This window comes from Uranotaenia lowii, chromosome 1 (genome assembly GCF_029784155.1).
Source record: "Uranotaenia lowii strain MFRU-FL chromosome 1, ASM2978415v1, whole genome shotgun sequence".
In the NCBI taxonomy this organism is placed as follows: Eukaryota; Metazoa; Arthropoda; class Insecta; order Diptera; family Culicidae; genus Uranotaenia; species Uranotaenia lowii.
In genome coordinates, this window is record NC_073691.1 from 159,365,577 (window position 1) to 159,382,643 (window position 17,067).

A 17,067-nucleotide genomic window follows, 5' to 3' on the forward strand; every position below is an offset into this window, starting at 1 on the left:
CAGCCCGGATGTTGTGTTGATAATATTTAAATCAAATGGCCGTATTTTGTCCGGTTTTTAGATAAAACAGCCTAGGTTAACCCGGCCCGGGGACGTGCGGAAAAAACTATGGCAACCTTATTTTAAACTAAGCATTCCAAACTGCCCGACTTTATCCGGGCTTTTCCGGATTTTCAGAGGATAAAATTGTAAAAGCCCGGCCCGGCCAGGCCAGGATGCCCGGCTCTCGGAGATAAACGTCCGGATTTTGCACAGATTTATCTACATTATTTGCGAAATCCTTACCGAATACACAAATGTGGTAAACATAATTTACGATTTTTGTCTTCAACCTTCAATTTTTTTTAACTCAACTCATAGAAATTAACTTGCAAATATTTTGTAATTGTAAAATAACATTTTAATGCTGCCTATGTGCTTTGGTAAAAGATAGTTTTCTTTGTATTTATCTTTCATTTTTTCTCTTGAGTTTACATGATGAATATCTGAATTCACTGAGCACATTTATGTAAACAATCTCCACTGCAAGTGAACGGTTCTGAATTTTCAAATAGTTTTTCAGAGACCTCTGTAGGACCGGAAAATTTAAGCACACTTGAGCCCCAACATACATACATACTCTCGCACACAATTGTCCCTCAGAAGCACCCCAATAATACTGAGGGCACCCAGCGCCAACTGCTGCCGGTCGCCTAAGTAGAGCAACATCCGGCCAGACCCGGAACTACCCGCGACAAACAGTCAGCGAAGGGTGGTGCAGGCAAAGAGTGATGGTAATGAAATTAGAACGCTTTGAAGCCTGTTTGCGGAAAATTTTACACTCCAAGATGCTTGGCTGACGCTTTCCGGTGCGACGAGACACATCAAGGGAAATTCAAGGCATGGTTTGATCCCTGCTTTTTTGTGATGACGGTGAGGCGTGGCAGTTGAATGTAGAGCTTTAAGGTAAATGTTCTTCCTTTTAATCCTATCAAGGATGGGGAACCAATAAGACGGAAAAAGGTTTACTGATACCGATACAATTTTAACTAGAAATGATTAGAGTCTCAATCTATCGGACCTGCACAACCAAAAATGCATCTTGCTATTGGTTTGCTAGAGACTTGCATAAAAAGCGTTTTATCAGCCATTTTTGCCATATAAAAAGGGATGAGATAGGAGGGGAATGAGGTAGCAAGGGGAAACTAGAAATGGTTTTCTATTGCCGGCCGGTTTACATACACACTCACAGGCCATCTTGGCTGGTGTTTTTTGCCAACGCACGGTAGGAAACAAAGAATTTTTATTTTCTTAATGCCTGTTTACATACACCCACAGTGCTGGGTACATCATTCAACAATATTCTTGCTGACTGATTGTTTCTTCGATTGGGCGACACTGAGGCAGATTTGTCGGGTTGTGGTTCTAGGGCACAAATGGGATCGAATGAGTATTTAGGAAGGATTGTTTTTTTTTTGCATAATGCGATGACGTTTTATTCGGCCAAAACACGTATTGTCCATCTGCATGACGTTTGTGTAGAAGCGGCTTCAAAATGTTCTTCAAACATTCATTCTGGTACACACCTTGATTGATAGCCAAACCAGGAGGGCTTAAACCATGGCTTAGAAATACCTCTCTCAGAAATGGCGATGTACAGCATCACTTTCTGTTCAGACTTATGTTTGAACTTGTATTAAATGTTCGGAGACGTAGTAGAACTATCACTGGAAAAGTATTGATCTTTTCTGGGGATGTGCGTCTCCGAAAGAGAGAAGTTACTTTCGTCGACCGGAATGATTTTTTATCATCCAGCGGCATTGGGATTTAAGAGTCGAAATCTGATCCTCAGTGTATTCTGGGGCTCTTGTCTTCTTTCGACACTTAATTCCAACTTTTTTCAGTGTCTTTCCAATGTAGGTACTGATGAGAACAATTGAACTTTTTGACGGCAACCCGTTGGCTCAGTGAATCCTTGTTGTTGGAAGGACGAGAAAGAGAACGAAGTTCTTTTGCGTCCATAATTTTCGCTGGCAACTACCTTGCTTGCGAGCTTGCTACCTTGTTGGGGATTTTAAGATATGGTAAACAGTGGAAGCCGTCACATTTTCACTTTTAATAGGCGATGGAAGCGGTGCCGAATTTGGGTGATGGTTTTCCATTAGTGCAAGTAGGATGCAGCAAAAATTTCACCCAACTTTTGACAGATCATACGGGGTTTTCTTAAGGAGGGAAAGAAAAACTTTTCGCTTCCATCGATTAACGCACTGCCTGGCCTCACTGTTTTTGAAATTTTCCGATTCCTGTTTTGATTCCTTATTTTACAATTCTACACTCTGAGGAAGCAAAGCAAACATTTGGGTCCTCATTTAATTCTCATTCACACGATTTTAGCAAAAGTTCTCAGCTCAATTTTAGGATATAAAAAATAAAAAGAAAATAAGATGTTTTAAGTATCAAATAATGAAAAATCAATAATTTTGTTTGTTAAACTAGCTGAAATCCAGCTGGAATAAATGGACTTAAACTTAAAAGTTAAATGTGTTGCGAAGGGTTTTGAAAAAATGTTGAAACATTTGAATAAACAAACCTCCTTTTCGAATTTTTCACGAATTTTAAACTTTCTGTTCATTCCCAGAGAGATAAACGTGAGAAACCAAAAAATGCGCTAAATTTAATTCACAAAACGGAACTTGGTTTTTTGCTATCCTTAAACTGAGTTTTGAGTTAAATTTCTTGACCGTGCAGCTACACGAAAATCTTCGCCGCACTCTATTTCCCGTTCGTAAAATTTTGTAAACATGTCGCGCGAACTGTCACAACAAAAGAGAGCTACGTCATCGTGAATTGACCATTGTGCAGTTCATTGTTGTTTGTTTTTCATTGTTGTTTATTTGTTTTTTTTTTTTTTAATTTTTTTTGTCTGTCTAAACTGTCTAACTCGTTCGTAAAATGCTTCTTGTTTTGACGGCATTTTGAGCAAAACTGAGCAAACATAAACAAAACAAAAAATACTGAAAAAAAGGAGAAGAAAAGCTTATACATACTCACTCTCATTTTTCTCTGAGATCGTTTATGTTTGAGTATTGGGGCCCCGAAAAAATTCCAAAATTTTAGTTGCCACCCGTTAACACCGAATCTTGAAAAAAATCGAGTTTGGCAACGAACTGCATACACAATTTTATGCAAATTCGAAAAACTCCATGAAAAATTTATTAATTAACCTAACAGAAGCACATGTCAACAAATAACAACATGTGGGCGACCATGCCAACGACTGAAAATTTTTGATCAAGTAGGTCGTGAAATGTACTTTTCAACACTGAATTCAGTGGTTCAACACTGAATTCAGTGGTAAAAAGTATTACTTTCCGATACTGTTTTCAGTGTCAAAATGTTCAGTTTTCAACTTTGGATTACATAAAAACATTTTTTTAAAGTTTTTAAATTGCGACCCAGAGATGGGTCTTGACTCAAACATTCAGTCAGCGAAACTTTTTTTTTAGTAAAGAAATGAATCCAACTTAGATAAAATTTCAGGGACTAGATAAGAGAAAATCGATGTTGAAAACCATGCGAAAAAAATTCGCCTTGTCTCCCGGTGAGACTTGAACCCACATCTTGCGCCTCTCCGGGGCCCATGTATTAACATTCTACTACAGGAGACCAACCTGGCGTATGAATATTATACTGGTTGAGTGTCTATGTCTATCGGAATGAAGGGAATAGTTCTCCCATGTGATCATAATCATTTTTCTTGGTCTATTTCTATTCCCATCATTTCATCTTACGGTAGTTGGAATCAAGTTTGGACATTTTTAAGCACGGCAAGATTTGCATTGTCGGGAGACAAGGCAAATTTTTTTCGCATGTTTTTCAACATCGATTTTCTCTTATCTAGTCCCTGAAATTTTATCGAAGTTGGATTCATTTCTCTACAAAAATTTTTTTTTTAAGGTTCATTACTTTGTGCATTAAGCTTCTAACAATGAAATTTCAATTTAATATTCAGAAACTCATAATCACGCGCCTTAAAATGTTAGATTTCTGGCCCAGTACCTTATTTGTACCGGGCAAATGTTCTTCACGCGGCAGGAGATAAACGGCGATGTGATCAGGGTTGGAACGTAGCCTTCGTTGAAGTTCATTCGCTTCCTTTCAGTTAGGTGGGTGGAAGACGGTTTTCCTGTATCGTGGAAAGTCGAGTTCTGAAGAAGGCTCTTTACAGCTCTTGCGCACACAATGGAGCGTTTCAACGAAAGACAGAGATAGAGCGAGTCGTATTTCTTCCGGCCTGCCGTCGGAAAGTTTTTTTTTCATTTAGTGCTGTTTCTTATCTTTCGTTGATTTTATTTTCGCGTAAATCTTACCGTGCAAATGATATCTTTTCCAACCAGCTCTCAATACAGCATATGAGAAATGTTTCCCCACTAGAAACTTTCTTTCGCAAGCAACGCAATTTTCTGCTCGCCGTTCTCCTTCGACCGACCATACGCCATCTTGTTTCGCGCGATTCCCTTCTTCCGAGGATTGCGTCTTTCGTTTACGCTCGGCTGCTTTGCCGCTAGGTTGACTTCACTCGTTCCTTTCCGGCACCACGAGAACCCGCCTTCCCTGGGGACGGACAGCCGAAAGGAAACATCTTCGTTCTTTTCCATCATCTTCGCAGCGTTTTACGATTCCCCCTTACTTGGCCAGCAAATGAACAAGACAGATCTATCTCAGCTTCAAACAACGACAGACACGGAAGCCTGAAAACATCATTAATGTTCTTTTCCCCTTGTTTTTTTTCTGTCTCTTCGTTCACAGGTTAAGATATGGTTTCAGAACCATCGGTACAAATGCAAACGGCAAGCCAAGGAGAAGGCAATGGCAGAACAGAACCAGCACAACCAGGTTAGTATCGGGACGGGAACTAGGAGAGCTGGGATGCGGAATTGGCAAAGTTTTTTTCTTATTTCACGAGGTGTCCCTTAAAAATACATGAAGGGGTCTAATTGTCAAAAGCCCTTAAATCTTTGATCAGTATTCTAGTTAGGAATGTTATCTAGGTATATGAACCCAAATGGATATTCTAAACTATTAATTTGAAATCTTATTCTGAATTCGGATTTTGTTCTAGGTTCTTATTATTATTTGGAGCTTGAATTTTGATTAAATTTTGTAATTTTGAGTTTTTAATCTTAACTATGATTCAGAATTTCCACATGAGATTTTGATTCTGGTTAAAGTTAATTTGATTTTTCTTTTTCAGGATTCTTTAGATTCAGTTATCTTACAGGCAGGTTTGAAAAGGTCGAAGTCGAATTTTCGGAAAATATTATTTAATCACCTTTGTACTGAAATTCGTAACTCCAGTTGCAGTTCTCTTTTTAAAGCGTTTACTTCTAAATTATTTGAAATTTGTTTCGAAATGCTATTTAAAAATTAAACTAAATTCCAATTATTTTAACAAATTTAATTTATTCTTGGAAGATGTAGCACAGCACACCGGGTCAGCGAGTTTCTTTATGAAAATTTCGCATCATGGATCCGCCTGCGGGCTCTTTATGTACATGGAAAGAAAAAAAAACACATGTATTAGGGTAACGGACTTATTTTGGACCGGGTACCTATTTTGGACCACCTTGCAGCTTTTTTCCAATTTTCTCTCATATATCATGTTAACCATGAAAATTTTGATCAAATATAGTTAAAGCTACTTCTTATGATTCTAATCATATCTAAGCTTTCATTTAAATAAGCTGATAAGACATAGAAAATTGAAAAAGAAGATTTGATTTTTAACGGTTGGACCAAATCAAGCCCAATTAAGGAGGACGTGTCATTATTGGAGTCAACTTCCAAGAAGTTTTCTGCCAAGCTGTGATGAATTTAACAACTACAAACATGTTCACACCTATGACAAAACACATGAAAACTGGTTTGCAAGCCCGGAGAACCAAAAAAACTTGTTTTAATAGCGATTTGACCCATGTCGAAAATAGGTCCTACTGAATTCCTTAGGGACTTATTTTGGACCACCCAACATAACCTGAGTATTGAACTTGCTGTTAAATGTTCTTGAACGTAATACAACGTAGTACGGCGATATGAAAAGCATAATTCACCCTACTTTAATCGTTTGATATGTAGAAAATTTGAATTTTGTTATTATTTTTTTAATCAACTCTCTAAAGCTCTTTACATGATTCAAAACTTAGAAAAAATTGTTGAAATTTGTAAATATTACAAGCGAAAAAGTACTAAAAATCTAGTTTTTCAGCTCCTAAGGTTGTGCAATTTCTAAAAAAAAAGTGTTAAAGAATTTTTGTGGAACAAAAGTTGTTTGAAAACAGAATTTTTGAGAATTTTAAAGCGAACAAAAATCTGGCTATAAGATGGTTAAAAATATCGCATAATTCTCGTATATATATATATTTTTTAATAAATATATTCTACTTTACAGTACTAAGGCCAAACCAAATCCACTGAGGTTTTGGAACTCAAAATGCATCAATTAATGTTGCGCAGTTGATGATGTCAGACTTATCATTGGGTCGCGTGAAGGAGATTTGCGTTCTAAAATTGATCCTAAAAATAAGTCAACTGGTCAGTATAAAACACTGCAGAACAAATTTCGTCGAGATAGTAGTATGCTGTCGGAATTTTCAATACATTTGAAACACACTATATAACTGGGGAATTTTCCTGTTTTTACTCTATTCTTATCAAAAACTACTGTCTAAAGCAGTAGAAGTTGTTGAAAAATAACAGATGGTTGTAGTAGGAACTATTAATACAAACAAGTGTACCTAAATAGAGGCTAGAGAAAAAATTGGATTGAATTAACGTGAATAATCAAAACTTTACTACAAGAACAGGAAAGGTAGAGATTAACTGAATTATTGTTATAATTGAGCATCAATCACGGTTGTAAGTAAAGCAAAATTGAGAAAAAAAACTAATTCAGATTAAGGGTGGTCCAAAATAGGTCCAAAGGGTGGTCCAAAATAGAAACCTGGTGGTCCAAAATACCGACCTGAGTAATGATCAAAGAAACGAGCTTTTAGGCTTAAATCTTGTTACATTGCAACAAACGACGATATGTTTCGATAGAAAAAGCGTTGGTCTTCGTTATGAACGGATAAAGCAGTAAAAAATTGTAACATGTGCTTTTTTATTTCAGAAAATAGCATTGCCACTTCCCAAAGCGGTCCAAAATTGGTCCGTTACCCTAATTCGGCAGTCTTTGATAGTGGGCCATAAGGTTCAAAACCTCTAAAGACCCCTGAATATATGCAAAAAAATTCCTTCAATGTACATAAAGAGCCTACAGGCAGATCCATGAAGCAAAGTATTCATAAAGAAATTCAGTTTCTACTGTCCACTAACTTCAAAATAAGGCCATTTTGGTGAAAATCTTCGCCACCCATACTTTGAACCATTTGTGATCTTTTGGTATAATTGCTTCAATACAGATCAAAACCATATTCGTATAATTTGGCCCGACTCTACTCCGAAGATTTTGCGCAACATCTGAAAGCAGCTCCTTCTATTCAGAAATCCACTTTTTCGTCGTTTCTTTTTTAAATTTGACATCTTTGAGAGGCTCATTGAGTGCCTGCTTCAAAATAGTACAGTACATTTAAATAGGTCTTAGTTTTTGTGCGTTGGTAGAATTTATATTCTACGATACAAAAGAGACTTTATTAGATTCATATCGCTTCAGGGCATCCTTTGAATACTGGAACGAATCAAACTAAGCCGAAATGGTATAGAAGACCGTCCTACAGGTTAGTTTGGACTTTAAAATGACCGAAGACTGCAAATACAGCAGCAAATAGCTTTAGAACCAATTTTCTCGGTAAATCGGGTTTTTCGTTTAAAACTAACATTTTTTTTTTTGTAGCGGCCCACCACACTCCCCCACACCAAAAGGCTCGATTGAGCCTCCTGGTAATGGACGCTACTGTTCTCAGCATGTCTGGCAGCATTAAAAAGTTATACGCGAGCAAAATTTTACTCATGCGATTTTTTTGAAACATGCCAAACAGTTCATACGACCTTTTCAAAACTGATCAAATTTTTTTTTCTCAGTTTGGTTTTCACAGTTCTCTTCGGTGTGTTTGGAGACATCTGGTGGCCCAGCCAAAAAACAAAAATTGGTTCAAAACGGTCGTTGGAAATTTTACACAAGTTCCGGGGGCTAGCTTGTACGTCTGTTCTCTGTGCCAAAACTGTAAACCGTTTTTTTAATTGACTATTCAATTCAGAAGTGTGCAAAAATCACTGTTGACTGCTAGTTACATGTAAACAATGCTTTAAAATTATATTGAAAGATTATTTCAATCATAAATCTAATGAAATATCATCAAAAATGCCAAAAACATTGAAAAACAGTTTTGGTTAAAACTTTGTATGGCGTTGCTCCGAAGATTCCTAAGAGATTTGCCTAAAACTTTACTCGCTCACTTGTAGGTCCTAACCCAGGGCAGGAAGGCTGAAATTCGCTGCATGTTTTTGCATCGTTTTTTTTGTACTGCTCGGCAAAAAGACAGCAAATTTCGAAAAGATTTGTACTCGTTTAAAAAAAAATCTTTAAATAAATTTGGAACTATATAAAAATGTTGTTCGGTCTATGGGACCTACCAAAAATCTAATTCTGTTATTCTGACCTTTTTAAGAACAACCATTTTCCAAAAGAAAAAAAAAAAGTTTTATCAGCTTCAAAAACTTCAACGAAATTTGAGCAAATTAACACGTATGAACCTGCAAGAATGTACCAGAACAAAACAAAACCTAATTAAAAAATTGTCAAATGCGAAACAGGTGCTATTCTGAATTAAAAAAGTTGAATTAAAAATCATTCTATAAGGAAGTAAGATTTGAACTTTTGCATTGGTAGATAAATGAGAGAAATTTGACGTTTAAACCATTTTTTTCATTTTTTATTCTGTTTTCCTGCCTCGGGTCCTCTACTAATAAGAAAAGCATTGTGACCCCTTATCTTTTTCTATTGATTCTCAGAACAGCATAGTAACGTTTAATCACAAATCTCACGCTCACAGTCGCTCTTTAAGAGACTTTTTTTTCAACTGTGTACTTTGTACGAATAAATTCATACGTTGTAAACTAGACGTGATAGTCTATCAGCAATCTTCATGCAAATTTTCAAGCAAAAATTTCAAATGAAGTATTTTCTACAGCGTGCAAAGCGATGCAATTTGATATGGGACATCTTTCATTTCCTTAATGAGTGTGTTGTTAGAGTTTTTATTTATGCGGCCAAAACGATTTTTTTACCAAGTTTTATTAAAATTATCATAAAAGGCTTTTTGAACGCAAAATAAAGTCTGTTTCACATAGAATCTGGTCGGATAAAATAGATCATTACTCCACAAAGAAATAACGTACAACAAAAGTAAAAATGTCATTTCGTAGAGTTTTTATTGTACTTTGAGGAAAAAAATACATAAAAATCATTCGTCAGCTTTTCGGATGAATTTTCGAACTTTTTCTGTGATACCACCCATCATTTTCTGCACAGTACTGCTGGTAATCTCATTCGCCCTCTTGTTCCACCACTTTTCCATTTGAGCGGGTTTTTTCGTGGTTCTGCCACATTTCTTCAGTTTTCTCTTAACTATTGCCCAATATTTATCGATGGGACGAAAATCCGGACAGTTTGGTGGATTGATACTTTTTTCAACAAAATCGATCTTGTTCTCCTTATACCACTTAACGATATCCCGGTTGTAGTGGCAGCCTGCCATGTCCGGCCAGAACTTCACCGGACCTTTGTGGGACCGAATGAATGGCAAAACCCTCTTCTGGAGACATTCTTCTTCGTAAACATTTCCATTCATTGTGTCCTCAGTGATGAAAATCTTAGTCTTCTTCCCACAACTAAAGATGCCTTGCCAAATCATCAACTTACGAGCAAATTTATCTGCGAAAACAAACTTGAATCTACCCGCTTCATTCCCTTTACGCTTCGCAAGGTGAAACTTGTTACCCGGTATTTGTCCAAAATCCATTTTGACGTAAGTTTCGTCGTCCATCAAAATGCATCCGTTGTATTTGGTCAAAACTTTCTCGTACAACTTCCTTGCCCTGGTTTTGGCAACCAGGCTTTGTTTCAGCGTCCTGTTGGGGTGTTTGCTTGCATGATACGACCGCAAGCCTTCTCGCAAACAAATTCGTCGAGCTGTACTGTGGTTCGTCTTGAACTTTTTCGCCAAATTACGCAAGGAGATTCCAGGATTATTGTGAACTGATCAAATAACCTTTGCTCGCAGCTTTCGGTCATATGTTCCACTTTTACGCCTGGTTTGTTTTGCTCGATCCACCGTAAGGGTCTCCCAGTAACGTTGCAGCACCGAATTTACAGTCGATTTTGGATGTTTCAGGAATTTCGCGATCTTTACCCCTGACCACGTCGGTTTCTCTACGGGAGTGTGCATAATTTTCTCTCGCCTTTCGCGTTCCATCGTCGATAACTTTTGACTGACTGCTTCAATCTTGATGAAATTTTCACCACTAAGTAAACAAACCATCCGAATCAAAACACTGTCAATAGATTCGCGATGTGACAACTAGGGGCGCTGCAGTAAATGAAAAGATGTGACCAGATTCTATGTGAAACAGACTTTACCATTTCAAAACTGCTGATGAGTGATGAAAGATGATGAAAAAAAAAATTTGAAAGTTTTTCTTTCTTGTTTTTTGTTGAGTAATTCCTGGGTTTTGACCGAATTTGCCCAGATTTTTGGTCGATAATTTTGAAACCAAATGCCCGAATTTTGCCAGGTTATTTCTATTCTTAACAACAGGAGAAGATTCCACGGAACTCCGCCGTCGCTTTATTTAGGTTTTTATTTTTATTATATGAAATCCACAACCACTTTTAGTGGTCTTCGGAAATAAATATCTCGATCTAACAACACTTTCAAGTCCCATCTAATCACGCTATGTTTAAAAAATCTGAAACTTTCTGGTATGTTAACGCTCTCGTGTTAGTCATCTCTTTTCCTGAATCAGAGCAATCGAAAGATTCCCTTCAATTCAACCACGGTACAAGAAAAGTTCAGGTACTGGTATTTCGATAGCAACTTACTATCTTCTTCAGTGAGTGTTTTCGATTGGTGAATGTGTATTGTTTCCCTACCCTAATAGGTAGCAAAAACCCGCGAGTGTTTGGCAGTTGTGCCGTGGTCTGTTTTTTGGGTCTAGCTACTTTTCTTATACCGTGGTTGGCCTTAAGGGAATCTTTCGATTGCTTTGATTCAGTATAATTATTCAACCAAGAAGGCTTACAACGCATAATAGAGTGATCTCTTTTCCATTTTTTCCGATTATAATCTTTATGGTATTCGTGACCTTATATCAACGTTGCAGTTGGCGGACAGTTATTGAAAAACTTATCTGGTAAAACTGTGTTCGATGCTTGCCCTCGGGCTCGAACTCGCAAACAACGGCTCAGGAGACAACTGACTTGCCAACTGAGCTATACACAAGTTATCCATATCCATTTTCTTTCATGTTCATTGCTTACAAAATAATTTGCTTATTTTTCGATTCGTGATGGGTCATCTTCGATCTTGATGTGAGATTAGATTTTCCGGAATACTACTCCAACAAATCGACTATCGTAAATTCTCAAGATTTTATCTTTGCCAATTCCCAGCAGCCAATGTCCACTTTAAACTCCCTCCGTCAAAAACCCCCACTAACACAGTGTTTGTTTTTCATCCAGTCAGCCAGCTCACCACGACGTGTGGCCGTACCAGTACTAGTTAAAGATGGCAAGCCGTGTTCCGGCGGCTCTAATTCCAGCGCTTCTGCTCAGCAGCAACAGCAGCAGCAACAGCAACAACAACAGCAACAACATCAGGCCGGCCAACAGCAGCAGCAGCAACATTCTCTAGGTGGCGGCAGCGGAAGTTCTCTGACAGCCGGAAGTGGCGGAGGCGGAAGTGCCAGTAGCGGGTCCAGCGTGATCCTGACTAGCGATTCGCATCAGACCCACTCGCCGGATACGGCCACCACGACGCTTCTGGCCTCCTACAACGGAACCCACAACGTGACCGGCCAAATGCTCCAGCAGCCGTGCAATAACAGCCTGATGTCCAACAGTTTGGCCATGGCGTACCGGAACCAGAACAACTTCATGGCCAACACCCACCAGCAGCAGTGCGGAAGCTACCTTCCGCTGCAGACGAGGGCCTGGTAATATTAGTTGATTTGTTAGGTTTTTATTCTTGAATGCTTAATTTAATGTTTGGTAGTCGAAGGATGTTTTTCACATTTTGTTGCAAACTTCCCTCGTCCCGTGCCAGAAGATGGGGAAGCAATGACCCCGAATACTTAAAAAAAATCAAACTTCAGGGGGGTCTCTAATACTGTAACAGCGTTGAAGCGTGGAGAGCAGGTTGAAATACTTACACATGGAAGATTAAACTAAATCCTGTACATAGTAAGGTTAAATAAAGCAACAACTTATAGCCAATAAGATCAATTCCGCGGACAAGCCTGACCCTTTCTCAAATAATTGCTGCTTCTTTTGGGATGATTTTTCTTCTTAACTCCATAAGGGTAGTCCCCGCAGCAAGAAGACACTCGATATACGATTGATATCACATTGGATTTGAGAGTTACGCAAGTACAACTGAGAACAAAAATATTACTGTAATAAAATGCAAGTGTAGCAAGTCAAGAAGGACGGTGAAGACAGAAAACAAAACGAAAACTAAATAAAGTAACACCAACCGGCCACACACAGACATAAACAAGCGCTAGAGAGAATTTATTACCTAAAAAAAAGAAAACACGTAAACATCGATAAATCGCAATAATAGTAGCGTCAAATCATTTACAACAGCATGTAGCAATCGACCTCTGCAAGAGATCAAGATGAATTTCCGAACTTTTTCTGCACAACTTACTTAGTATGATCTTCACGTCAATGTTTTGCTTTTTATCAAGATTAAAAACATGTTTCCATCCAAACTTTGAAGTCATTTTGATTTTTTTTTTAAATAATATCGACTTGAGACTCTAAATTTGAATTCAAATGAAGCTGTTGAGCTTCGTTTTAAAAAAAAGTTGCAAATCATTTTCATACAAATGTTTTTATAATTTGATCTCTTGCAACTGCAGGATTACTCGTGATCATTTGGTTAAAATGTGTACAAAGATCAATTATTAATCCATCGGAAACCACTCCGTTACTCTCACATCAAACGGAAATCTGTTAAATTAAATTAAATAATTTGTACATAGTCGAAGGGAATGCAAAAAAAATCAATCTTTCTCGAACTAACTTTCCAAAAATGAATTGAATCCATTTGAATCGTTGGCCTCCGGTAAATCGAGAAAGACAGATACCGACCGTAAAAAGTGTAAATAGTCGAAAGCTTTGTTCAAACGTTGGTTTTTTTGGCCCACAACGATACCACATCAGTAGTCAAATCAACCTGCAGCAATTTCAAATTCGAAAAATCATCCGATTCCCCGATACAAAGGTAGAAAGTAGAAAAGCCAATTCCATAAAATAAATCTTCATAAAATAAACAAAATGAACTAAACGCTTTTCCGGTATTTATATCATCAAAGCGAGAGGAAAGGTTACAGTTTTTTTACAAGCAGCACATTGATAGTTGAGGATAGAAGTGAGGATACCCACAAGCTGTACGAAGGTAAATTAATTAAAGCAAATTAGAATTTTAAGGAACAAAGTTATTTAATTTAATTCGTATTTGTAAGTGATAAACTAGCGAAAAGAGGGGACAAAAGACACAGCTAAATTCCAGAACACTTAATCGAACAAATCGAATCCAGCACGCAGAGCGCGTCCAAGCCCGTTGTGTAAGTTTGTATTAAAATTGAAAGAATATAGAATGTGACAAGTAATGGAAACACAAAACGTGAAATAAATATATTCAACGATAAACTATGTCTGAGTTTGATTCATTGAGAAAATGGTCATCATGAATGGATGAATATAAAATAAACAGCTTTATGAAATCGACATTGAACATCTACATGATACCACAGATGGTACTCACTTTGTATGTCCATTTGTATGAGAAAATTCAAGCTTGTGAAATGTTATGCGCTGCAGTCTTAAATTGATCCTAGGCCGAGTACAAGGTCTCATGCCAAATTTGGGCCAGATCGGATCACGGGAAAGGGTCACTCAACGAGCCTAAAGTATGTATGAGATTTTTAGACATTTTGTTCGGGAGGAACATGAAAATCCAGTTTTTATAAAATATCTTTGTTCCCCTTCGGCCGATTTCTTTTGAAAACGGGTTTTCTTAAAGCCTAAACTATGACAAATAGTTCATCCGAAGACTGCATTTCGATTTGACTGAGACCTTGTACTAGGCTTAGGATCCATTTTAACCTGCGGCGCATAACTTTTTCAAATGCCGGGTCATTTGGGGCACTCTAATGGCCATCCTAACTTACTGAATGGTCCCGCGTCGATTCTCCGGCGCATAGGGCCGTGGTTCAGGACCTCCACCGTTGACAATCCGGAGCCAGCGTCTTCACTTGGTCCCAGTAAAGATTCTCGTTGACAGTTCGGATTTTTGCGGCTGGGCTTCGCCGCCCGAGTTTCTGGGTCTGTCTTTCCTTCGATATCCCTCTCGATTCGTACTCACCTTTTCGTAGCGTGTGCCCAATCCATCTCCACTTACGCTCCCGAATCTCGATTTCTAGCGCCTTCTGATGACACCGGCGACGTAGTTCCTCCAGTTGCCAGGCCACCAAGCGCGGATGATACTCCGCAGGCAGCGATTCACAAATACAATTTTCGCGTCGTCACCACATATGTGCACCAAGTTTCACACCCTTACAAAAATACGGATTTGACGTTTGAGTTGAAGATTCGGATTATCGTTCGTAGAGAGATCTGGCGTGGTATTCCGCAGACTCGCAAACGCAAATTGGGCCTTTCTGATCATTGATTAACTAGTTTAATCGCCGCGATGAATTGTTTGTTGTTTTCATCGACTTTTTTCGGCGAGAATAAAACAAATTACTTGCCAGTTGGTCCAAACGTTTCGAGTTACTTTTGGCTATTCGCTCCTCTTCAGTGGACCTTAAATAGAATTTATTTTTGATACAATTTCCCATTTTACTAGATTATATAACTTACTTTATCTAGCGATCGTCTAACTACTGTTTGTTGTCTGTTGTCTGTTGTTTGTTTTTGATGTTATGTTCAGTAATGCCAACTGTTTTTCAGAAATGTCTGGAAGATTTTGAAAAAATGTCTGGAAAAGCGTCGAAAAGCCTGGATGACGAACTCTTTATAGGTGATGACCTTTTTTTTTGGGCGCCACGCCATATTGCAGTCTAGGGAATTACACTCGTTACTTCTTAATTACCATACATTCTATACGCTATCAATGCCTGAGAATACTGTGGTGATGTCGGCGGTACTACGTTTTACGCTTTACTTCCTGTTTTACTACCATCTTCGTGGCATTCCTCACTCTTGAATTAATAATTCGAATCATTTCCTACCATTTTGCAACGAAAATTTTGATTTATTGTTGTGTCAGAAAATTCATGTCGAAACTCAAAACTCTGGAAATGTCTGGAAGAAATGCCAAAAGTCTGGAAGACTGGAAACCTAAAAAAATGTCTGGCAAAAGTCCAAAAAGTCTGGAAGATCCAGAGAAAATCTGGAAGGTTGGCAACGCTGGTTATGTTTACATTTATCTGTCAGTGTTCTGATCTTGGGTAAAATGGAGTTGTAGGCTGATTTAAAATTAATTGAATCTCTCTGTTTGTTAACAACGTCGTTGTCTCCTCTTATTTTAATTTGAAACATTTCTGCACAAATTCTAGTGTTGTACTTCGAGACTTTTTCTAAAATGTTGGTGTTTTTGAAATCGAAAGCATGGCCGTACTCTATACTATGTTGAGCAAGTCCTGTGCCTCCAAATTTTTTGTTTTTTACATCATTCTTATGCTGTTCTTATCTTTGTTTACATTGGTGAAACTCATAGTTCTTTGAAATATAACAGGTAGGCCATTGCGCTTAACCTCATTTGGCAGCATTCCTACTACAAACAAAAATAGTTATGAAATATTACTGGTTTTCTATTGAATAGAAATCAAAATCGTAAATTTGGTTTTTATTAGCCGTTTGTTTCTTCTGAAAAGTGCTTGAAATCACAAATGAATTTTCAGAGATCATATGAAACGGTACTTACTTACTTAATGATCCCGCGCCGATCCCCCGGTGCATAGGGCCGTAGTAAAAGACCTCCACTGTTGACGATCCGGAGCCAGCGTCTTCACTTGGTCCCAGTCAAGATTCTCGTCGACAGTTCGGATTTCAGCGGCTAGGCTTCGCCGCCACGAGTTTCTGGGTCTGCCTCTTCTTCGATGACCTTCTGGATTCCAATCTAGCGCCTCTCTGCAAATCTCGTTTTCATCTCTTCGCAGCGTGTGCCCAATCCATCTCCACTTACGTTCCCGAATCTCGATTCCTAGCGCCTTTTGATGACACCGGCGATGTAGTTCCTCATTCGAGATCCAGTTGCCAGGCCACCAAGCGCGGATGATATTCCGCAGGCAGCGGTTTTCGCAGTTTTCGCATCGTTACCGCATATGTGCACCAAGTTTCGCACCCGTACAGCAATACGGATTTGACGTTTGAGTTGAAGATTCGAATTTTCGTTCGTAGAGAGATCTGGCGTGACCGCCAGATGTTTCGGAGACTCGCAACCGCAAATCGGGCCTTTCTGATCCGGGTTTCGATGTCTTTCCTGGTACCACCATTAGGAGTTATCTAGCTACCAAGATACTGGAAGCACTCCACTTTCTCAACTTGTTGCCCAGCTACCATGAAACTGGAGGGATTTCCTGTCTTGATCTCCATCGACTTGGTCTTTCCGACACTGACTTTGAGACCTGCTGCCTTGGAACTTTCGGTGAGGTCGTCGAGTTTGCTCTGCATATCGTCAGCCAGGTCAAGGTCGTTCAGTTACTCCATTGTTGAAGGATTCCACGGCAATCCTCGGTTCGGTGCACAGTCAATCGATCCAATCAGAATCTCATCCATTACGATTAGAAAAAGTAGCGGTG

At 38.5% G+C, this 17,067-nt stretch overlaps 1 protein-coding gene across 2 annotated transcripts in view; it reads left to right on the forward strand.

The window, feature by feature from the left end:
- Nucleotides 1-13,912, forward strand: part of LOC129740682 (homeobox protein Nkx-2.1) — a 124,252-nt gene extending 110,340 nt beyond the window's left edge. For both annotated transcript variants that reach the window (XM_055732443.1, XM_055732442.1), the window contains exons 5-6: nucleotides 4,789-4,875; nucleotides 11,717-13,912. In XM_055732443.1, coding sequence (XP_055588418.1) covers nucleotides 4,789-4,875; nucleotides 11,717-12,193 — 564 coding nt within the window. In that variant the 3' untranslated portion in view covers nucleotides 12,194-13,912. The remainder of the gene's footprint in view (nucleotides 1-4,788; nucleotides 4,876-11,716) is intronic.
- Nucleotides 13,913-17,067: the final 3,155 nt, after the last annotated feature.